The 23,520-nt window shown below is 40.0% G+C and overlaps 1 protein-coding gene across 1 annotated transcript in view; it reads right to left on the bottom strand.

The window, feature by feature from the left end:
• Nucleotides 1-6,962: 6,962 nt before the first annotated feature.
• The window catches only part of LOC122561148 (testis-expressed protein 36-like), a 25,713-nt gene continuing 9,155 nt past the window's right edge, over nucleotides 6,963-23,520 (bottom strand). Inside the window, exons 2-5 of the mRNA XM_043712631.1 lie at nucleotides 22,686-22,849; nucleotides 17,256-17,399; nucleotides 9,794-9,850; nucleotides 6,963-7,734 (exon numbers count right to left, since the gene is read on the bottom strand). Coding sequence (XP_043568566.1) covers nucleotides 7,384-7,734; nucleotides 9,794-9,850; nucleotides 17,256-17,399; nucleotides 22,686-22,736 — 603 coding nt within the window. The 5' untranslated portion in view covers nucleotides 22,737-22,849 and the 3' untranslated portion in view covers nucleotides 6,963-7,383. The remainder of the gene's footprint in view (nucleotides 7,735-9,793; nucleotides 9,851-17,255; nucleotides 17,400-22,685; nucleotides 22,850-23,520) is intronic.

Here is a 23,520-nt window from a genome sequence, read left to right as displayed (position 1 = left end):
TCCTCCTGAGCAGCTCTAGCAAATTTACCCACGAGTATATTTGTTCCCTTCCAATTCAGGTGCAATCTGTCCTTCTTACACAGGTCACATCAACCCCAGAAGAGATTCCAATGATCCACTCGTGTTACAGGGAATTCACATTGTGAAGTGCTTATAGCAAATGCCCCTACAGTAATGGTAGAACCCTTTGTTGTGGATCAGACAAAATGCTCTTCAAATATATCAAGGAGATAGTTTAGACCTAAACTTTTATCTTATTTAAAGGTGTAAGATTCTGTATTACAAATTTTGAGGGGTGACCTTATAGAAGTTTATAAAATCATGAGGGGTATAGATAAAGTAAATAGCAGGTGTATTTTTCCAAGGGAGGGGGATTTCAAGAATAGGGGGCATATGTTTAAAGTGAGAGGAGAAAAATTTTAAAAAGCTATGTGGGGCAACTTTTTACACATAGAGTCGTTCATGTATGGAATGAACCAAAACCTGCAACCTATTCTAAAACATGAAAGACTTAACAGCAATCTAGGTTTGTTCAATATTGTGGGCGGCACGGTGGCACAGTGGTTAGCACTGCTGCCTCACAGCGCCTGGGTTCAATTTCCGCCTCAGGCGACCACACTGTGTGGAGTTTACACATTCTCCCCGTGTCTATGTGGGTTTCCTCCGGGTGCTTTGGTTTCCTCCCACAGTCCAAAAAAAATGTTCAGATTAGGTGAATTGGCCATGCTAAAATTGCCCGTAGTGTTAGGTGAAGGGGTAAATGTAGGGGAATAGGTCTGGCTGGGTTGCGCTTCGGTGGGTCGCTGTGGACTTGTTGGGCCGAAGGGCCTGTTTCCACACTGTAAGTAATCTAATATCATTTTAATTGCATGACACTGTGATCTTTTGCTATAAATTCTGTGTCTTATGATCCTGTCCCACTAGTTACCTGATGAAGAAACAGCACTCTGAAAGCTAGTTCTTCCAAATTAACCCGTTGGACGATAACCTGGTGTTGTGTGATTTTAAACTTTATCTAAAATGAGGGCAATAAACTCATGGGGATATCAACATGTGCAAGTTGCCTGCCAAGTTGCATAATACCCAGGCTTGGAACTATATTGCTGGTTTGTTCGCTGTAGTTGAGTCACAGTCCTCTGCAATGGTATTTTGACTGTCCCTCCACCTCACAACCATAATCTTCTCAGGGGCAATAATGGATCAGCAATAATTGCTGATCATGTATTAACCATGAAATTATCCCAGCATTTTGGTTTTAGCAACTAGTACAAAGGTTATCTGAGCACTGTAGAACTTGTCAAGGCCATCAAGGCCAAAGCAAAGTCATGACTCTGAGAAGCAATAGGAGTAACTGCAAGAATGGAACCAAGAGCTGCAATAACAACACAAAGAGATACCTTCTCTGCAGCCACATGCTGTTCCATCTGTCAGAGAGGATGGAATGGGGACATAAATGGGGATGAGAATGTCAGCATAAGATTCACAGACATAAGATGTGCTTCAGCAGCAAGATGGAACTGAAGTGCCTCAGGCGACGAAGCACATCTCCCAGGTCATGAAGGCTTTGTTTTCTGAAGCAGCAGAGATATGTTGCAGTACCAACCCCTGGTGGCATTTAATGGGCGAAATTGAAACAAACTAGAATTGGTAGCCCCAGTGTCATAAAAAATAACAAGGAAACTTGGAACATTTTGAATTAAATATCAATTTGAGCAAAATGACGTATCTCAGCCACTGCTGTGCCTGTCAGTTGTAGAAAGTCTGAAATGTAGACTGGATGCCACCTGCTCCTCATAAGGACACAGGTGTGGATACAAACTCGAAAGAAAAGCAGTTAGTTGGGTGCAATGATCTAATCCTCCTTTCTACTCTTCGAAATAAACATTAGGTAGGTTAGCCAGCCTCTGGGGGGGGATCTGTATTAGAAAAAAAAGTGATTAGCAGAAACATATCATAATTAAATTAAAATTAGTGTTCACAGGGGTGTTGATACTCTCCAGTCCTTGCAATGCCCACAAGTCCAAAAGGTTTCCATTGTACTGGCAGACTCTGCATGCTCCCTCTCCAGAGTCACCTGACGATAGGCATAGCCTCAGAAAAGGGATAGACATTCCGGTGTAAAGGACCAATCCTCCTTCCTATTCTTTGAAAGCAAATTTTAATGAGTTAAATAGCACTCATGGGTTACTGTAACAAAAACAAAACCAAATAGCCAATGAAATCTTATAGAACTACAACAAAAATGTGTCAAAATTAAATTAAATTATTGTTATCCAGGATGATGATATTTCCCCCCGGCCCCCAAAAGTTCTACTGTGTTAGAGAAATGCTCCTTTCTAATCTTAAAGCAACTATTAATTCAGGTTAAACAGCCTTTGGTAAGGCATTGTATCAAAAATAGAAATAAGTGCGCAACAGAAACTTACAAAAATCAGATCAGAATACGGTTATCTGGGTGAAGATACACCTCCAGTCCCTGCTAATGAAATCATCCTTTCCAGATTTTTTCTAATCAACCAGTTCAGAAATGTTATTATACAACTCTGGAGCAGGTGGGACTTGAACATGTGGCTAATCGTTCAGGTAGGGACACTGACACTACACCACAAAAACACTAACTCCCTCTTTCCATGCTGCACTCTGAAAGCTAGTACATCCAAATTAACCTGTTGGATGATAACCACATTCAGACCAACACAGTTTGGACCTGAACAGGATACCCAGTAAAGTCCCACTGAACCCGCTTCCATTGTCTTAGCCTGCACCTGTCCCACTGGATTCATCTCTTCCTATCTCGACACTGTCCTGTCCCCTTTAGTCCAGGAACTCCGCACCTACGTTCATGACACCATCCACCAAGATATTTGTTTCCCCAGCACCCAATGCCTCATCTTCACCAGGGACATTCAGTCCCTGTACACATTGATCTGTCCAAGCCATTCGTTTCTTTTTTTCATGCAGTTCCAACCGGTACCCTTCCAACGACACCCTCAACTGCCTGGCTGAACTGGTCCTCACCCTCAACAACTTCTCCTTCCAATCCTCCAACTTTCACCAAACCAGATATGCCTGCCTGTTTGTCGGGTACATGGAACAGTCCATCTTCTGCAGTTACACCGGCACCAACCCCCCACCTATTCCTCCGCTACATCGATGTCTGTATCAGCGACACCTCGTGCTCCCATGAGTAGGTTGCACAGTTCATCAACTTTACCAACACCTTCCACCCTGACCTCAAGTTCACCTGGACCATCTCGGATACCTCCCTCCCCTCCTGGATCTCTCCATCACCGTCTCCGGCAACCAACTAACTACAAACATCTACTACAAGCCCACCGATACCCACAGCTACCTAGACTACACCTCCTCCTACCCTACCTTCTGTAAAAATGTCATCCCTTATTCCCAATTCCTCCGCTTCCGCTGCATCTGTTCCCAGGATGACCAATTCCATCTCAGAAAGTCTCAGAAGGCCTTTTTCTTCCATGATCGCAACTTCCTTTCCCACGTGGTTGATGCTCTCCAGCACATCACTCTACTTCATGTACCACCACCCTTGAACCCCATCCCTCCCAATGCAACAAGGACAGAACCACCCAGGCCCTTACCTTCCACCCCACTAACCTCTGCATACATCATATCATCCTCTGTCACTTCTCTACCTCCAAACGGACCCCACTACCAAAGACATATTTCCCTCCCTACCCCTATCAGTGTTCCAGAGAGACCATTCCCTCTGTGACTTCTTCGTCAGGTCCACACCCTACACCAGCCCACATTCCATTCCTGGCACCTTTCTCTGCCACCGCAGGACATGCAAAACCTGCGCCCACACCCCTCCCCTCACTTCCATTCAAGGTCCCAAGGGATCCTTCCACATCCGTCAGAAATTCACCTGTACCACTACCAATGTCATCTACTACATCCATTGCACCCGGTGTGGTCTCCTCTACATCGGGGAGATAGGACGCCTTCTTGCAGATCGTTTCAGAGAACATCTCTGGGACATGCGCACCCACCAACCCCACTGCCCCGTGGCTGAACTCTTCAACTCCCCCTCCCACTCCATCAAGGACTATGCAGGTTCTGGGCCTCCTCCACCACCAAACCATTACCACCCGATGCCTGGAGGAAGGACGCTTCATATTCCACCTTGGGACTCTGAAACCACATAGGATAAAGGTGGATTTCAACAGCTTCCTCATTTCCCCTCCCCCCACATTATCCCGGTCCGAAGCCTCCAACTCGGCACCGCCCTCCGGACCTGTCCATCACTTCCCCCCTCTGACCTATCACCTTCTCCCTCTCCTTCATCTACCTATCGCTTTCAGCTCCCTTCCCCCCAACCTCATCCCCCCTCCCATTTATCTCTCAGCCCCGGCCCACAAACCTCATTTTTGATGAAAGGCTTATGCCCAAAACATTGATTCTCACGTTCCTCGGATGCTGCCTGACCTGCTGTGCTTTCCCAGCACCACACTCTCAAATCTGACTTAGAAGGCCTGTTAATTAACAGTAGTAGAGGATAATGCAGTACTGCACCTGAATGAGAACATCATCTCACATAGGATGCAGTTTGTGACATTGTAACAACAGATACAAGTTACGAGTTATGTTGATTCTATAGTCTTTGCAGTTATGTCTATCAGGAGCCAGAGATGATATGTAGGACCTCTGTTGGGATTGAGTGTTATACTGCTTTTACTCCATCGAAAGAATGTGACACATCAGGTTGGTGGAATTTAATGCAGCTTCAACATTAACTTTTTCATAAATATTACCCTACAAAACATTCCATCCACATTCATTTATTCATGGATGAGGCCAATCAAATATGGAGAGAAATCAGCTCCACTACAGTGACTTGTGCCCCACAGCTACAAAAGTTAACTGCACACAAGTGGCAATAAACGTATCCTCAGTCATAAGCAACTGGAGGGATTTCATTTGACCAATGTTTAAATGGTATATGATCTCCTGAAAGTCAACAGTTATGTCTGCACTAGACATCCAGGGAATTTCTATGATTCATTTACTTTGACTCAGTCATATCTCCCATACGTTGGCTCCTGACAGAATGGGATAATACTTTCTCAAGACTTGGCAGATGATTCTGAGGAATCCAACCAATAAACCAGATTAGAGATATATCAGGCATCATATGATCACAAGGGAAAGAATAGAACAAAATGTGCTTCAGGTGCCTTCACAGACCTGGAGGAGCCCTTCGGTTTAAAGGTTTTCGGAATGATTGAGTACTTCTACATACTTCATAACATCCTATTGCAGCTAGAAGCTGCAGGTGTGAAGAGATACAGAATGATTGGCAGCTGAGGACAAAGAATGGGACAAATGTAACTATTGTGCCTGCTGCTCCTCACCTGGCTGTCAGAGAAAACGTCAATGGTCTCAACCATGCACATTTTACTTAATTTGTGTGCAAGACAGCATCTGACAATGTCATCAGAAGTCATGTTCCACTTCATCCGAAAGATAGTTCAATCCAACTATTGCATTCAAATCATTTCCTTTTCATAAAAATTAGTTGTAGCATTGGCCTGAAAGTTACAATGCTGTTGAATGAGAAATGCACCAAAGGATAGGTCTGGAAAATGAGCAGTTCAAATGAAGTCAATGAAATAAAATCAACACAACACCATTAACATTGCTAGCCACACCCAAGACAATCCCTTTGTCCAACTATTAAAACTCAGTCATCTGTTTCCTTTTAATCTAAGGAAGTACATTGTCTACAATTTTTAATCAAGGTACAAATCCAATCCCACTTCCTAATGTGCATTGCTTTAAGTATGAATAAGGAAAACATTCCCTGAATATTTGTTGTCAGGTTTTAGTACTTGTTACGCTGGTGTCCATGATGCTGTGATCTCACTCTTCCAATCATTAGGATTAGAATCCCTGCACTGTGGAAGCCGGCCATTTAGCCCATTGAGTCCACAACAACCCCTGAAGAACATCCCACCCAGACCAATCCCTTACCTTATCCCCATAATCTTGCATTTCCCATGGCTAACCCACCTAACATATAGATCCCTGGACTCCATGGGCAATTTAGCATAGCCAGTCCACCTAACCTGCACATCTGGACCCTGAGAGGAAACCAGGGGATCCAGAGGAAACCCATGCAGACTCAGGGAGAATGTGCAAACTCCACACAGTCACCTGAGGGTAGAATTGAACACAGGTCCTTTACGCTGTGAGGCAACAGTGTTAACCACTGATGCACTATGCCACCCCATCCTGATTCTGGATGCAACACTTCCTGCTCCACATCCCAGCTCTCTCCCATCATGTGGGAAAGAATCTGTGGTGCCTCTGCAGTCGTACTATACAAATGAGTTTCCTGTCCAATGCATCTGTAATGTTGCAGTGCAATACTTCATGAAGTTTGAAATTCCAACCATGAAACTCTTAATCATAATCTTGAAGTCCTACTTAATCTGTAATTAACACAGGCTTAAATCACTCACAGACACAGACACAGACACACACACACACGCTATTTTTAAGATCATATATAGAATTTCTCCAGCTCACTTTTCAGTAGTTTGCAGTCCAAAAAAAACACAATGATAGTCTGAGTTAAAGATATTTCCTCATTGTCTTGAAATAAATACACTCATTGATCTATTTCGTATCAGACAATTAGAAAACATTTGAGATTCAAAAATTTTCATGTCAACTTCTCTATTGTTAGATATTGTTAAAGATTAGACAACTTTTCATGCAAATTTTATTTTCTGATTTTCTACTTGTGTGTTTTGTGTTATCTGTTAGGAAAATGAATAAATGAGGAGCTGAAAGATGAATTTTAGTTTATTTGTTGTAGATAAACTATTTCCACTGGTTGAAAATTCTAGAATCAGGAGGCACAGTCTAAAAATTAGGACCAGGCTATTCAGGAGAGATGTTAGAAAGCAATACAAAGAGTAGTGGAGGTTTGGAACTCTCTTCCTCAAATAGCATTCAATGCTAATTTAATTTATAAATTCAAGTCTGATATAGATACATTTTTAGTAAGCAAAGGTATCAAAGGATATGGGCCCAAGCAGACATATGGAGTTAGCCCATAGATCAGGATCAAAGGGCTGAATGACCTATTCCTGGTTCCTAGATATTGTACATTGTTTGAAATGACAGGAGAAATGCTTCTTCAACATAAGACTGGGGACAGAGCTGGAGTGGAAGATGCTTGGAGTACTTGCAAGGAACAGTTGCACTGGTTGGAAATCAACAGACACTCAGAATCTGCATGTTAATAATAAACATATAAAATATAATTTACTGACATATCTATCTATTTTTATTTCCTGTTAAAGTATAAATGTACAGGACTCAAAGAAATACTAGTAGAAATCTACTCTACTTGCAATTTGTTCGGGAAGATTTTATACGATCGGACTTCTTCCCAGAAGGATAAAGAGGACGTTGAGTATTACCTAAAATTTCTAGCGGAGTTCTATATAGGGAACTATTTTTCCCAAACCACATTACTTCAGTAGGGTTCTGAGTTTGAGCAAGTTTAGATCTTTTGCTAGGAATTTTGGGGAAACGTCTGCAGAAGGGGCGTTCTGTCTCCTGGTTACCCTGGAAAGATGTCTGATATATGGTAAAACCAAATCTACCACTCATCTCAGATGGATTTCCTTGATCCCACAGCTCAAAAGTATGTGCAGTCTGTTTTACTATAGAGGGTTTCTTCTGTTCCAAGTCCTATAAGAGACAAAATAACACACAATTCAAATTGAAAATCTGTCGAGACAACTAGAAATAAGTCCATTATTTCATGACATACTGATCCTGGCTAGATCAATGGAAATGGGTAGTAACCACAACTGCCTCAAATAGCGGATGCAAAGCATAGTCTTGTACACTCATTAATGATCAACTACATGACATTACAAATAGCTTAGGAGAAGATTGCTTACTTAAACTATTCAATATGGGGTGCACTGTATGGCATAGAAAAGAGAGGAATAAAACTTAAAATACATCATTGCTGAAATTAAGAAAGATTACTCAAAGTAAAGAACAGCATAAAAATGTTGCTTTGTATTATTTTGCTCTAAATAAACCAGCAATTATATTTACATGTTCCAAAATCAATCATTCGAAATAAAATGTTATTTCACACTTGCTATCGGAAAGTTTAGTATTTGTCTGAAGTAGTTGCCATCACCGGGTGAACTGAGCTGTTTATTCAGTGATATTATAGTCTTGTGTAGTGCGTGGTAAGGCTACAAGCAATGAAAGAAATCAGCAGGTGTGGATCATCTCCTTTGACAGCAGCTAATTTTGTTCCTCTTTTACTAATATTAGTCACAATAAAGTAACCAATTATTGCTATTTGGCATCCATTGCGTGCCTTGACAGCTCACACCATAATCATAAACACTACAGTATCCACCAAAATAGCTTTGTACAACAAGTAATCTAAAAACCAGTATGGGAGGTGTTTTTAAAAGAAAGCATTGACCAAGCAGTGATGGCTTTTGTCAGATATGTTCTGCCTTGTAAGCTTTGGGTTACCATGTTAAATCACAACTGAATCCCTGCCTAATTTATAACTGGAGATGACTGTATTCCAAAGACAGGTATTTAAAGAAGATTCTGATGAAAACTAGTCACATCCTAAAGTCAGCAAGGTATATGGTTTGAACGATGCTTAAAAATATTCTGATTGTGAAAGCCATTTGCCACCATGAAGAACATTTTGAGTACGCTCATGTGCCACACAATAGGGTGTGATAATAGCTTAACTAGCTAGATCAATGGAGCAGGGGTTCCTCAAGGATCCAACAATTATTTTTCATGGCAAGCTTTACAACTGACAACATAGTTGCTTGGGATACACTAGGTATAAAAAATAAAGAAGATTATTGCCAGGTTTTGATTCATTGCAGGCAAGTATGGCTCGCTTCAGGACTGACACAACTAGAACAGCCAAGAATCCCACCAGGAAAAGGAAAGAGGACGCTGAGTAGAAGGATCTGCAGGAGGCCTTTGAAGCCATGAGATAGGATAATGAGGCTACCATGCTGATTTAAGTAGAAATTAACATAAGTCAATAGCACTGGAGTTTAATATGCTACAAATAAGACTTAATTTGCCTTAAGCAGTTTGATACCAACAAAAAAATTTGCATTAATGATTTCAGTTTCAGTGGAATCAATGTCAAGCTCCAACCTCCATTGCTCAGGGTGTTTTATTCTAGAGATGTGTTCTTTAACACAGAATTACCACTCTCATAATAACTTATTCAGTAGCAGAGGTTCAAATTACTTGAACATCTCAAATAGGTTTACTTAACATATAAACTAATAACTTGCAGTTGAGAACAATATGCCCTTACACATTCTTAGTCTATCCTGCTAATTTCTTGCTTCCCTCATGGCTGCTAGTCATGTGATGTCCTCCTGGTCTTGGCTTATTACCATACACTGCTCATCGACAGAACACAACAACCTGCTTGCAGTCAAATTTAGCATTCGCATGAAATTACAATGGAGATCATAGCCCTGAGTCAGTTCAGACAGAAACAAAATCCTGTAGTAAACTGAGTGGAATGTGATATGATTGGCAGTTATAAAAAGAAACTAACCAAAACTTCACAAGTTTAGAAAGACATTGAGATTCAATTTAGCATTTATTTTGTACAACTTGAATTCCACTGAATTGAAGCACAAATAATGTCAACGATATTGCATTTGATATCTGACAGAGTTTCTTAAATTGAATGACTTCAATAGTATCAATAAATTCAGGTACTTACAAAGGGAAGAGGTTTAAGTGTATGATCCAAACTATACGTTGTGCGTGGAAATCTCCTCTGTGATAGATTATGACAAAGTATAAAATATTTTAGAATTCTGTAACAATTTATATTAATTAACAATTAACAAATATTGAGATATATTTAATAACTGTATGAGAATGATACAGTTCTATTCATAAAGCTTTCCAAATGAGAAGGCTGTGAGTTTAAGCCATATTCCCAGACTTCAGTGCAACATTTATGCGATTCTGTGATTTTCTTCTGAATGCAATAGTAAACTTTGTCTACATGTTAAAGAGGACTGCTAAAGGTCCCATGACTTTACTCAAAGAGTAGAAGGTTTTCAAATATCTTAATCAACATTACTCCCTTAAACAATATTGCAAAACAGAAGAACTGAACAAAATGACTGTCAATGGGGCCTTGTTGCAGAGAAAGATTTGTCCACAAACTGACAGTAATTGCAATACAAACATAGATCATTAGTTGTGAACAATTTATGATGTCATTAGGCCATAAGAAATTTATAAGTCAGAGTCTCTTTTTTCCTTGTGATATTCATGGCCCATTGTAACAAGACTTGGAGATCCATTCAGATTCAGGATCATAAAATTCAATTCTAGGTAGTTTCAATGTTATTTTAAAGAAAACCATTACCATTTTAAATACTGCTCGTCAAGTTATTTTTACTTTGCAGATCCATTGGGAAAAAGAGAGATGTCCAATATCCATCAATAGGTGGGAAATTTACTGAACAAATTGATCAGCCTGAACATTGTTTGTCTTATTCTCCCACTTAACATAAGTGGAGGATGTCACCACTGCTGTCATATCCAGAATTGTTGCCATTGCCCGATTTTTGAAGTCAGCCATGTACCCCATCAAGCATTGACAGTCTGGAGTTCCTCTTCTCTCTGCATATAGCAATTGAGCAACCACAAATCAACACCTCTCAGGGCATATAGGTGACATATCTCACACTTCATTATACTGACTGACACCTATTGCTGTTTCAGAGTCAATCCACACATCCTACATCCTTTGCCATATCTCATCTTATAATCTTCTTTTTCTCAGCACTGCTCTTTCCTAAACATTCAGTATGTCCCAACATTTTATTATTGTTCAATTTGGAACCAGGACATGCAGGAAAGCCTTCAACTAGATCAAAACATCAATTTTTATTCAACAATAGCAAGTAAGACTAAAAAAGAGTCAGAAGCTGCTTTTGTTTCTCAGAACAGAAAGCCATTAAATTTGTTGGTGCTTAATAGTTGGATGAATGTCCAATCTACCTCTGTATCAATTCTCTGCTCATCGTGTTAGTGGCTGCTGTAAATGAGCTAAAAGTTACATTAACGTTCGAAATCATCCCAACATTTGAAAAAGCTTACAGAAAATTTTCTGTTTATTTTCTTCCTGAAAATTTATTGCAAAAATTAGTTGAACTGTTTCAATTTTCAATATACTTATCAAAACAATAAAGTTTATACAAATTTCAGGAGGACATTACTAAGCCCACCACAGTTAGCTGTTCCACTGTTGCTTTATAAACAGCTTTTAACTATCCAAATCGAATTTTCTTTGTGTTCTCATGAATTATTTCTCATTGTTCCTTTTCACTTCTTTACCTAATTTCCTTTTGAAAAATATAATGGCTTGGATTGTCTTTGTTACTGAAATGCACTGCCTGGAATGGGCTGCCAGAGGAAGTGGTAGAGGCTAGTACGATTGCAATATTTAAAAGGCATCTGGATGGGTACATGCATAGGAAGGGTTTAGAGGGATATGAGCTGGGTCCTGGCAGGTGGGACTAGATTGGGTTGGGATATCTGATCGGCATGAACAGGTTGGACCAAAGGATCTGTTTCCATGCTGCACATCTCTATGACTCTGTGACTCTAAAGGCAAGCAATCAATGAACAATCATTGCACCCAGCTTTCATCTACTGGAACTGAGTGTCAATTAAATCCTGCCTGGCTTGTTATCCATAGAGCTGGTGTGTTCAGTCAAACAGAAAATGATGCTCCTCCTGCTCAATGTCCTCCTTTTCTTCCTTGGAACTCTCCCAGTTCATCATCTTCCAGCACATCTCCTCTTTGCTTGCTTCAGTTGTGCAGACTCCACCTTGATTGTACTGCAAGGTCCACCCAGACACATCCATGCACTGGAACAGGTAAAAGAATGGGCTGCATTGTATTGACACTCACTCTCAGTCAGGGTTGCCTAACAGGATCATTAACCATGGTTGGAAAGGGCAGCCCTTTGTCCATGCAAGGCATCTGGCCCCTCAATTGCAGCAGAAATGCAGAATATAAGCATCATGGCAGGTCCTAAGGATATACCAATAGTCATAGGTAACTTGCATGTTGATAGAATGGAATCCTTTTCTACTGATGAACTTAGCTATGTTGTGATTTAAGCCTCTCAATGTGATTCGTATACAGTCTATTACAGCCTGCACCATGCCAAAGCTTATTGCTTGGGCTGTAACACTGACCAAATCATGGGGAAACAAAGTGAAATGGTGAGATCTGGCACAAGTGGCATCGGTAATAAACTTGATGCATTGGTGCAAGGATAACTGAGAGATTACAATCAGCCTCAGTCACTCCTTGCAAGAAATTAATGTGTAAAGGTGAGTGCAGCTGTCATCTATTAAGCCACCAACACCTTCAGGTCACAGGTCCTGTTCCAGCAGTTGACATACTTTGTGACAGTGACCTGGGATATCTGTAACCTGTGCTCATTCAGAGGAAATAACACAGAGGACAGAAGACTCTGGCTATCCTGTTTATACTGAGGGGAGATTTAGCCGTGACCTCTTCACGTGAAAGCTGTTTGGCATCTGTTGCAGTTTGCTGCTGATCCTGGGCTTGCTGTCACATCTGTCCTTTCTCTATTTATTCATGCCTTTATTGCATCACAACAACAGTGATAATAAACCCTGCTATGGCTGGATCTCTCAGTCATAATTGCAATGAACCTGTGTGAGAAACCTAAGTACAAGTCCTCACTATTTTGAACAGTCAGCATTCGCATTACTCATAAATCACAAATTTGCATACTCCTCCATATAATGGGACATAGAGCATTCTGATGAAAATGTTTATGGAATGATCCTCCTTGAAAGTCTTACAATAAAATCTTATTTCAATTCATGCAGCACCAGTCATGTTGCAAAGAGACAGTAGGAGATTCTAAGCGCTGTATGAGTACTAGTACCAAATTGCCCCAATATCAAATCATCTAAGAAAGCCATCATTGCATATTGGCAAATATTTACAGTTCAGGGTGAGAAGGAATCAGTTCCATTTCCCTATGCAGCCTATGAGAACTTGTATTATCTTTGTGCTTTGTGCCTTGCAGCCCTCAAATCTGCGGTTCTCATCATTATCCCCTGAGCCCTGGCTGTACAGTTTAATCTTGTTGAGGTCATGTCGGTGGTGACTATGAATAAGAGGTCCTCCTAAAGCATTCAGTGTCATCCGATGCACTATCGGCTCCCACCATTCCTCTCCCCTCTGCATCCCAGATTGCTGCCTTCAATCCCCGTAATTGAGTTTCTCAACTTCACAACAGAGCAGCATTCCCTGATAACCCTCTTGATTTGCATTCAGTTGACCTCTATTAGTGACAGTGGCCCACTCATAGACTGTACTGATATGTACCCCTGATCCTGACTACTCCAAGCAGCCGAATGATGTGTTCCTGGACTGAGGGCAGACAGTGCCATTGACTTATTGTACTCAGACCCCTGACTGACAGTACACTAAAGACTATTCCCCTTAGACTTTGAAACATGACCATTTGGATGAAGTGCATGCAATGCGTTTGCTATGTACACTGCTAGCTTATGATGCAGGTGTATGATTGACATAGCACTGTCCCATACAACAACAGGTCCATGCTTAGACTGATCACTGATGACAACAAAGCCAACTGCCTGACTTTGTATCTATGTGAAAAGATAAAGCAACACAGAAGTGCTATGAGCCTTCAAGCTCTGGAGAAGTTCCAAACTGCAAGGCAAGATCAGGCAGAAATGCTGTGACATCAATGTTGTCATAAAATGAGTGAGCTGAAAATGTGTTGCTGGAAAAGCGCAGCAGGTCAGGCAGCATCCAAGGAACAGGAGAATCGACATTTCGGGCATAAGCCCTTCTTCAGATTGTGTCAAGCTTCTTGAGTGTTATTGAAACTGCACTCATCCAGGCAATTGGGTAGTATTGCATCACACTCCTGACTTATGCCTTGTAGGTGGCAGACAAAATTTGGGAAACTTACTTGCTGCAGAATTCCTAGCTTCTAACCTGCTCTTGAAGCCACAGAACTTTTATGACTAGTCTTGTTCAGTTCTTGGTCAATGGTAACCCCCAGGATATTGATAGTGGAAGATTCAGTGATGGCAAAGCCATTGAATGTCAGAGAGGTGTTAGTTAAATTCTCTCTTGTTGGAGATTACCTGGCATTTGTGTGACATGAAAGTTACTTGCCACTTGTCAGTCTAAGCCTGGATACTGTCCAAGTCTTGTTGTATTTGTACATGGATTGCTTCAGTGTCTGTGAAGTCCCAAATGGCAGCGTACATTTTGCAATCATCAGCATACATCCCTGCATCTGACCTTATGATGCAGGGAAGATAATTGATGAAGCAGCTGAAGATTGTTGAGTCTTGAACATTAGCCTCATGAATACCTGCAGAGATATCCTGGAGCTGAGATGACTGACCTCCAGTCACCACAACTATCTTCCTTTGTGCCAGTTATCATTCCAGCAAGTAAAGTTTGTTGTCTCTGATTCCCACTGACTCCAATTTGGCTGGAGTTGCTTGATGCCAGTGTGGATGCTGGAGATGTGAAACAAACAAAAATAGAAATTGCTGGAGAAACACAGCAGATCTGGCAGCATTTATGGAGGGATAATAGATATCATGTTTGCTGGAGAAACACAACAGGTCTGGCAGCATTTATTGAGGGATAATAGATATCATGTTTGAGTCCTATGACCCTTCTTCACAAGGACCTGTGAGTGATCTGTCCAATTTCATTTTTTTTAGACTTTCTAGTGATGGTTACTACTGAGTGACTTGCTAGACCACTTCAGGGGACAGTTAAGAGAAAATCATATTGCTGTGGTGCTAGAGTCACATGTCAGCCACACTAGGTTAATTTCCTTTTTTTCCTAAAGAACTGAACCAAATGGTGCTTTTTTTTAACAATTGACAATGGTTTCATGGTTATCATTAGAGTTTTAACACTAGATTTGTAATAATTGAATTCTAATTCCAGAACTGCAGTAGTGGGACTCGAACCTAGGAGCTCCAAAATATTACCTGCTCTTTGGATTATTAGTCTAGTAACTATACCACTCGACTATTGCTTGCCATTTGTCGGGTCAAAGTTAACAGTTGGGTGCCATCCCCTACTTGCAAACAATCCTTGCAATCACATCTCCAAAAAAGATGCTGTTGTACTCCAATGAGCAGCACTGAAGTGCAGAATTGCATTATAAGTGAATTGGAGATGCGCCCAGAGAGTGCAATGAGGCTGGTATATATTAAATGCCAAAATTCAGAGAAGTGGGGTTGCTTATGGTTATTGCCCATGAAACATGCCATGAGACGATGGTTCGTAGTGTTTTATAGAGGTCTTGAGGAGCAAGAGATGAACTGGAGTTGCCAAGTACCTGCTTTGACTTTTACATCGGGAATTATCACTGGTCAGTTTCTATCTGGCAGGTGGAATAAAACCGCATTTTAATGAGGCAAAATGAGAGACTCACATTCATGTTGTTCAGTTGTTATACCTGGTTCTCAACTCAAGTCTGAGTACTGCACGCCAGTATACACTACTTTCTTAACTGAAGAATTGTGAATAGAAATATATGCAGTGCCATCATCAGCAAACATCACCACTTTTGACCTTAGGATGAAAGGAAGATCATTAAAGAAGAACTGAAGATGGTTGGGCCGTGACAAGAGAACTCCAAAAGTATTGCACTTAGCTTCCCATTTGTTGACTCCAACCAATAGAAAGTTTATTTTCCAATTCCTACTGCATTCAGGTTTACTGGTGTTCCTTGTTGCCATATTCAATCAACACCAAGTTTATAGGTAGAATGAATAAGTGCAATGATTTAAGATCTTAAATATATATTGTTCCACCAACAGGACAAGGGACAGAGGCACATTGAAATACAATCAAACAGAGGTAGTTCGGGAAGATCTCAATATTGATTCTGGAAGCTGTGAGGTTTCATGGTTTCAGGTCAAAGAAAGTTTCCACTGATTACCACCCACTGTTCTCTCTCAGGTAATAAAGCAGTATTCTTCCATGTTGAACAGTATTTGGAGAAAGCAGTGAGATAAGCAAGCACGGAGTGTACTTTATTTGGGAAAGTTCAAAATCTGAGCTGTCAAATAACTTTTGAATTAATTAATTCTGGGAAGAAAGGGTTCATTTAGTGCTAGTATCTTCCTTGCCAAGAACCTGATTTTGTGGTGAGTAAAGTGTATTTGTTAGCCTTCTCACAGAAAGAATTAGCTCTGTCGGCAACACTGATGGCCAAGTCCAATTTTCAAATTACCCTTACCCAGTCCATTTGATATAAAAACAATACAAAAATCTGCTATTTTGCCAAACCAGTTGCTGCACCAGCAAAAATGGTGACAATGTCGAAGACCTAGCATATTTATTGCTTGCACTTAATTTGAACTGCAAATAGTAAGGACTTATTTTCAGAACTGCATGAATTATATCAGTTCTATATTCAAAACTCAACTAATAAATTGAGCATAAAGCAGCAATGCATTAGCAGCAGACAGAAATCACTACAATAGGGTGAAGTGTCTCCTCAAATAATCTCCTTTGACAGTTGCCATAACATATATTAGCAACATCAGGTGGAATTCTATATCCTCCCCTAGAATGGTCTGGCAACAAAAACTGAGGTACAAGGACGGCACCATGCCAATCACCTGCACTCTGTTACTTCTATTTTAACCTTGGCACGGATGCTCAGGACAGCCTGCCTGCAGGCCAACTGAGGTCCTTAAGTGGACAATTAAAAGCTACTTAAGAACTTCCTCCCCCTATCACATGCACTCCACTCGCAACCTTGTTGCAGGTGGAGATAGTGTCTCTTCTGTTTGTGCCCAATGGAGGCAACTGCCAAAGATTCCCCACTGCCCCTGCCTGACTGTTCCAGCACTCTTTCACTCCTAAACGAACTCTCATTCCCTCACTTCCTAGAGGCCTACTGGACTAGACCTGGTGAAATTCTGACATACCTTTCCACTGGGATCTAGGAGTTTTGAATTACCCGAAGTCCCAGCAGTGGTCTCCTTTCCTGATGGCACAATGGACATTTAATTCCTTTTCAGAAGGACAAACTGCTCATGTAGATTGACTTTAGTGTTAAAAATGGTGCATCTACTTTTATAGCACATTGCCTTACCTTCTCATATTCGCCATACAATGATGGTAATTTATCATTTAACTTGCTTGGAGAAAAATTCTGGTTTTGCATTGTCATACATTTATCTGCCGTAGATTCAGGCTCTACACAGATTCGGAATTCTTGCACATTTGGATGGTTAAACTGAAAGAATGGACATGCAAGGCTTCTATTGATAACTGAGCACTATACATTCTGTATGCAAAATATGAAACAGGATAAGACTTTACATCCAGCAGCTGGGGCTAGTGGTCTATATAAGTGGGCTGTTACTGTTTTTATTTCGATACTGTTACAACCATAGGAAAATGAACTATCAATATTAAACTTTCATCATCTGACTGTCATACCTGAAAGCTTTCAAAGACTAAAAATTATTTTAGAAAGGCTAAATGCTGATCTAAAATTGCTGCTGTGGTCACCAGACAAAGTTGAGCCAAGCTCATGAAATCATCAATAAACCAAGATCAGTCTGAGACAAAATTAACATAATTATAAAAGGCATTGAATTCAAATCTATATATCCCAATAAAAAGCAAAAGAACTGAGGATGCTGTAAAATTCTAAGGACGGTCACTCAACCCGAAACATTAACTCTGATTTCTCTCCACAGATGCTGCCAGACCTGCTGAGCTTTTCTAGCAGTTTCTGTTTTTGTTTCTATATTTCCCAGTTGATTCACACCATTTTGAACTTACACTTTGAGGTGCAGATCATCCAGCTAAAACAAAGAAAGTAGAATCTAGAATATGCACTAAACTATATTATAACAGCTGATTTTGAGAAGTAGAGGAGTGCCAAGGAAAAGTGGATTTGTAAGCAATGTATGGAAGACAATGCTTTTCGACTGTGCCCAACGAAAATGTAATTTGAAAAACTCAAGGATATCGTAAAAATTTTGTTACTGCTGAAGCTATGTGCCAAAATTAAACAGTCTGGTCTCAGATCATTGTCACAACTCAAGCACTCTAAGAACTTGGAATTACCATTGCTTATACCTTTCTGTCTGCACTAGAAACTCTTCCTCTTTCTCTTTAACCTGATTATATGTGTTTGTGTATGTGTGGTAATGTTGCATTTTTATTATCTTTTCCAGGAAGCAAATAATAAAATTCCCCTTTCTTGCATTCAAGAAAATCTTGTAATTTGGCTCCTACATTTTGATCAAATCAATTACGTTTTCATTGAAATGTGACAACTACATGCTGAAAAGAAATATGCTTCTTGCCACTGATGAGGAAAGAGTTATAAAGAAGGGAGCAAAGCTGGTTGCAACAAATTGAAGACTACATATGAAGACAACAATGTCTTTGCATGACCTCCTTAGTTTCAGATCATAGAAGGTCAGTGTCATCAGTTAGATTATTGGTTTAAAAATAAATTTAGATTACGTATTTATTTTGGACCTGATAATGTGAGTATAACATTTCCTTCTCCTATAAGTGAGGTGAATCAATTGATGAAAATAATTGACAGATTGCGAGCACCATAATGAGTATATCGAGTCAAAAAAAATCTTGTGTTTTACAAAATGTCAAATAGCCAGCATAATTTAAATACAAACATGCCACTGCTTTGTGGCTTTGGGTATCTATTCTGCCATATGAACTAAATCATTCAATTTGCTCAATTCTCTGAAACTCACTGTTCTTAAAGCCAGTGTCTACTGACACCTGGTGTGGTTGCAATTGCGCATGCACCCGAAAGTTCCTTCTATGTACCTGAGTATACAAGCTCTACTGCACATGTTCACAAATCCAGAAACATTGATATACAGAATTCAGAATCACTAATCTTAGAAAGACTTTTTTTGCATTCAAGAAAATCTTGTAATTTGGCTCCTATATTTTGATCAAATCAGTTATGTTTTCACTGAAATATGACAACTACATGTGACGACTTCAAGTGGGCAGTACTGTCAACCAAAGCTAAATTGATCATACACTTCCTTCAAGTTCCAATTCATCATTTGAGCAAACTAATTAAATCTGACACTTCAATGAAGGAGTGCTGCTCTGTTTGAGGTACATTCATTTTGAATGAGGTGTTTGGGTGCTTGGGTGAATGTTAAAGATTGCAAGGCATTTTACATTGAAGATGAGTAGTGGAGTTATCTAGTACTGTGGCCAATATTTATCCCTCAATCAATATCATAAAAATCAGATTTTCTGTTTATTATTACATTGCTGTTTTGGAGTGTTTGCCGAGCACAAATATAGTTGCCACATTTCTTACTTTGTGCAATTTCAAAATGCATTTCATTGGCTGTAAAAACACTTTGACACACCCACTGATTAAAATGTCATATAAAAGTGGAAGTCTTTGTTTCAGGGAGTAGAGATGCTTCAAAAATTCGATACATAGGATTTTCTTCACAGGATTGGGGTGGGAAAGGAATGACTTACAATAATTTATTGGGAAATGAATGGAAACAAATTTTCCCACAGCTTTCCAAAAATTGAAACTGCAACTGCAGAATTTAGTTGGGAAGGAAGCACTCCTCGTGATCTCCACTAGGATAAAATGAAGACAAATGCAAAGTTCTATTAATCTAATGCACCTATAATGAGGAATTGTTTCATTTTGTGCACCAGCTAGCTGCTTCTTTATTTTATTTTGTGGGTTTTCTGACTTATTTGGAAATTCATTACTAATTGAAATTGAGTTTCTTGAAAAAGGTTCTGAAAAATCTATACAAGCTAAGTTTCTGTTGTTTACCTATGGAGGATACAATTTTCTCCTTAAGGGCACCTAAGTTACCTGAGTTTAAACTATTGATTCGCAGAGCCAAGACCCAAGTACTTCAAATCAGCACAGACCCACTGTTGTCCAGCTGTGACCTCATCCCCACAATGGGAGATTGTCAGGAATTGGTCACAATACAATTTACATCATCTCAGCAGATATTTGTGGTTAGACTTTCAAAGGCCAATGGGGGTGTAGCAGGGGGGTGGGCATGCCTGAATTTCATGCAATTAGCTGGCAGGTGGATTTCTGGAGCCACCATTCCCTGTAAGCCATTTTCGATAAGCCTGGTTAGGTTGGAACAGCTATCTGCTCAACTGCGGTGGGTAGCCAAATGAGGTAATTAAATGGACTATTAAGGCTTGCAGCTGATGGACCTTTCACTGAAGCAAAGATATCGTCCATGAGAGAAAGCAACCTGCAGGCAAGGAAATGGGGAGATGCGGGCTTGGGGGGGTAACACTGCATCTTGCTAGGAATGTGTCTGCTCTTGTGGTTACCTGTTGTGGCTGCTGACTTTCAAATGTAAGGATTGTTCCTCTATGTTCACAGACTGACAGTCGTGGCTGCTTTAAAGTCAATTTTAAAAAAAAACTAATCTTTAGCCACATGTTGTAAAGTTTCTCTTTCTTTCTCTCTCTCTCTCTCTCTCTCTCTCTACAGGCATCTGCAGCCACCACCTCCACTTCCACTCCCCCCACCCGCGTCCTCCATCCCCTGTCCCCCATTGCCAGCCCCAGTGTTCATCTACTATCCTTAATTGAATGGAGAGTGTACCCTCTGTCCACTACTTTGCTGATGCTGGAAAAGCACAGCAGGTCAGGCAGCATCTGAGGAGCAGGACTTACACCCGAAATTTCGATTCTCCTGCTCCTCAGATGTTGCCTGACCTATTGTGATTTTTCAGCACCACACTCTCAACTCTGATCTCCAGCATTTGCAGTCGTCACTGTCTCCCACTAATTTGTTGGCTCACCAAAAATAATTGTTGTGTATGGTGTGATGTCAGGGTTAGCTTATGATCTCAAATCCAAACTGAAAATCCAACACTTGATATTAGGAACTCCTCATGTACGGAATAATAAACATAACCTTAACTTAAAAATGCATTGCCACTATCTTCCTAAAGATTTGATTCAATCCATCCTATACCCTTCAAATGACAAGGAAGTTAAATCTGCAGAGTTTCAACAGCACCTGAGTGCCTCTATATGAAAATCATAATAAATATAAAATGCTGTAGATATGGGTAAGTTCTCATATTCAGTGTCCAGGTAAAAATTTTCCAAAAACTGTTAACTTAAACTTGAGAAATTTCTCAGCTATAGAACAGGCATTTGTTAATGATACAATGGAATAATGTACACAGGTATCTGACAACATTCTAGCCATCTTGAAATAAAATTTCAGTATCCAACATGGCTTAAATCACAAGATTTTTTTCTCTCTGGGAGCTTGTTGTGCACACACAGGCTGCCACATTTCCTACATTACAACAGTGACTACATTTCAAAATATTTTATTGGCTGTGAAGCATTTTGGTCATGAAAGTTTCTATATGAAAGCAAATCTGTCATTCTCACCTGTAGTTCCTCTGATAAATCCCTACTCCACTGACCCTTGATGAATTGTTCTCAGGTGGATGTTAGAGTCACCAATGTGATTATATAACATTTGCCATAGAGTGCTGCAGTCAGCAGAAACAAAAATAAAGTGTCTGCTGGTAACAGTTAAATTTGTAATCAAGTTCAGGAACTGAGCAGGTATACAGCATAGATACCCAATGGTGAAATCCTATTCCTCAAGAGTTGCTTTGTTAGATGTGCTAAAGCTAAGTTAGTGGGGTATATTCTGAAGCTTACAAGGTCAGAACTACATACATTTTTTGCTTAGGTTTTGTCTTCTGGGAAGGTATCAAAAGAGTCATTATCTTGTTTTTTTTTAAATGAAAGAACCAGCCATCAAATGACAGTTTTGACTAAGAATGTTCTTTCTGCCCTAGGAGAAGTCCTCTCCTGCATTCTATTTCCATGGCTCAGAGACTTGTAGCTCTTCCACTGTATGCAACCAAAACCAGAACTGAACCAAAACGAAAAACTGAATGGATCAACCAATGTCAGCCTAAATTGAATTTATTCTGTGGTTAGAGGATGAGGAGATTCCTCATATAGCCTGAGGAAGGTAAAACGCAGTGAAACGTGAATCTGGTATGACTGACATCATTTTGGTTATCATGTTATATGGCTCTTGTGAAATAATATCCTTATTTGTTTACGGTTTTTATTCCTAATGTTATCCAATTCCTTATAATATCTCCAGTGTATTAGCAACAAAAATCAACCATGCTGCATTACAATGACTTTTGACAGTTGAAAGGTTCACAAACAACAATTTAGTATCTGGCTTTCCTTCTTGGAAGTACATAACCTTTTCAAATATTTAGTGCAACTTTGCGTATTGCAAACATTTTAAATCTGTCTTTTAAATCTTTCTATGATTCTGTGATATAAGAAACGTAGGCTCCAGATGTTAATAAAACTGTTGTATTAATGGTGGTATTTCGTAATAATGTTTGAATTAACGTAAGTTAGAAATAAAAGAACAAAATTCCCCCCACTTAACATCAAATTAAAATTAATAAATCAATTTTACGATTTTTAAGATTAAGTCCATTAATTTCCCTACCCATTTTCCATCGTTTTGGGTGCTCGGATTACAGTTCCTTCCTTTAGGCATTGTCTCCCAGACTTGTTATTACTTTAGACAACAACTGAGATTCTCTTCAAGGCGACTGTGTTTCTACTGCAACTGGGTACGCGGCATTCCCGAACAACGGAAGGAACGCTTCCCTGGTATCAGTAACAAACGAATCAAATAATGGTCAACAAATGTTCCATTAATGTTAACAAAATAATCAACAAAATGTAATACCAATGTTCCGAAGCTCTCTCTCTCACCTCACCTCGGTGTGTCGTTCTTAGGCTTGAGCATCAGGTTCAGCTTGAATAGTTTACAGAAACCATGGGAACAGAAGGCACACCCTCCAGGGCGAGCCCTCTCCAAAATCGTACTGTGCTTTGGAGATCTTCGAAAGAAAACACTCCTTCCTGAACCATACTTCAGTGGCAACATTTTATCTTAAAAATCAGTAACTGATTTGAATGCCATAATTGAAGGCAGATTGAACAATGCAATTCCCACTTATGCCCAGCGCTCCTCCGAATTATTTCAAATTCAGATCTTAAATAGTTTATTTGCATCCATCTGGAGCTTTCGAAATACAGCGGTGGATGTCCTATGCTGGTGATGCTCATTGTGAGAGCAGGAATGTTATGCCACAAACAATGTATTATTCTGTTGTTAAAGTTAAAATATTTATTACCCAGCTTTAAATCTAGTTTGTGTGAAAGCCTTACTGGTCGTGTGGGAAAGGGAGGAGAAAGCGAGGACTGCAGATGCTGGAGATCAGAGCTGAAAATGTGTTGCTGGAAAAGCGCAGCAGGTCAGGCAGCATCCAAGG

The sequence above is a fragment of the Chiloscyllium plagiosum genome, chromosome 22, assembly GCF_004010195.1.
Source record: "Chiloscyllium plagiosum isolate BGI_BamShark_2017 chromosome 22, ASM401019v2, whole genome shotgun sequence".
NCBI lineage: Eukaryota > Metazoa > Chordata > Chondrichthyes > Orectolobiformes > Hemiscylliidae > Chiloscyllium > Chiloscyllium plagiosum.
Note: the sequence above shows the minus strand (reverse complement) of the source record. Positions and strands in the feature narration are given on the sequence as shown.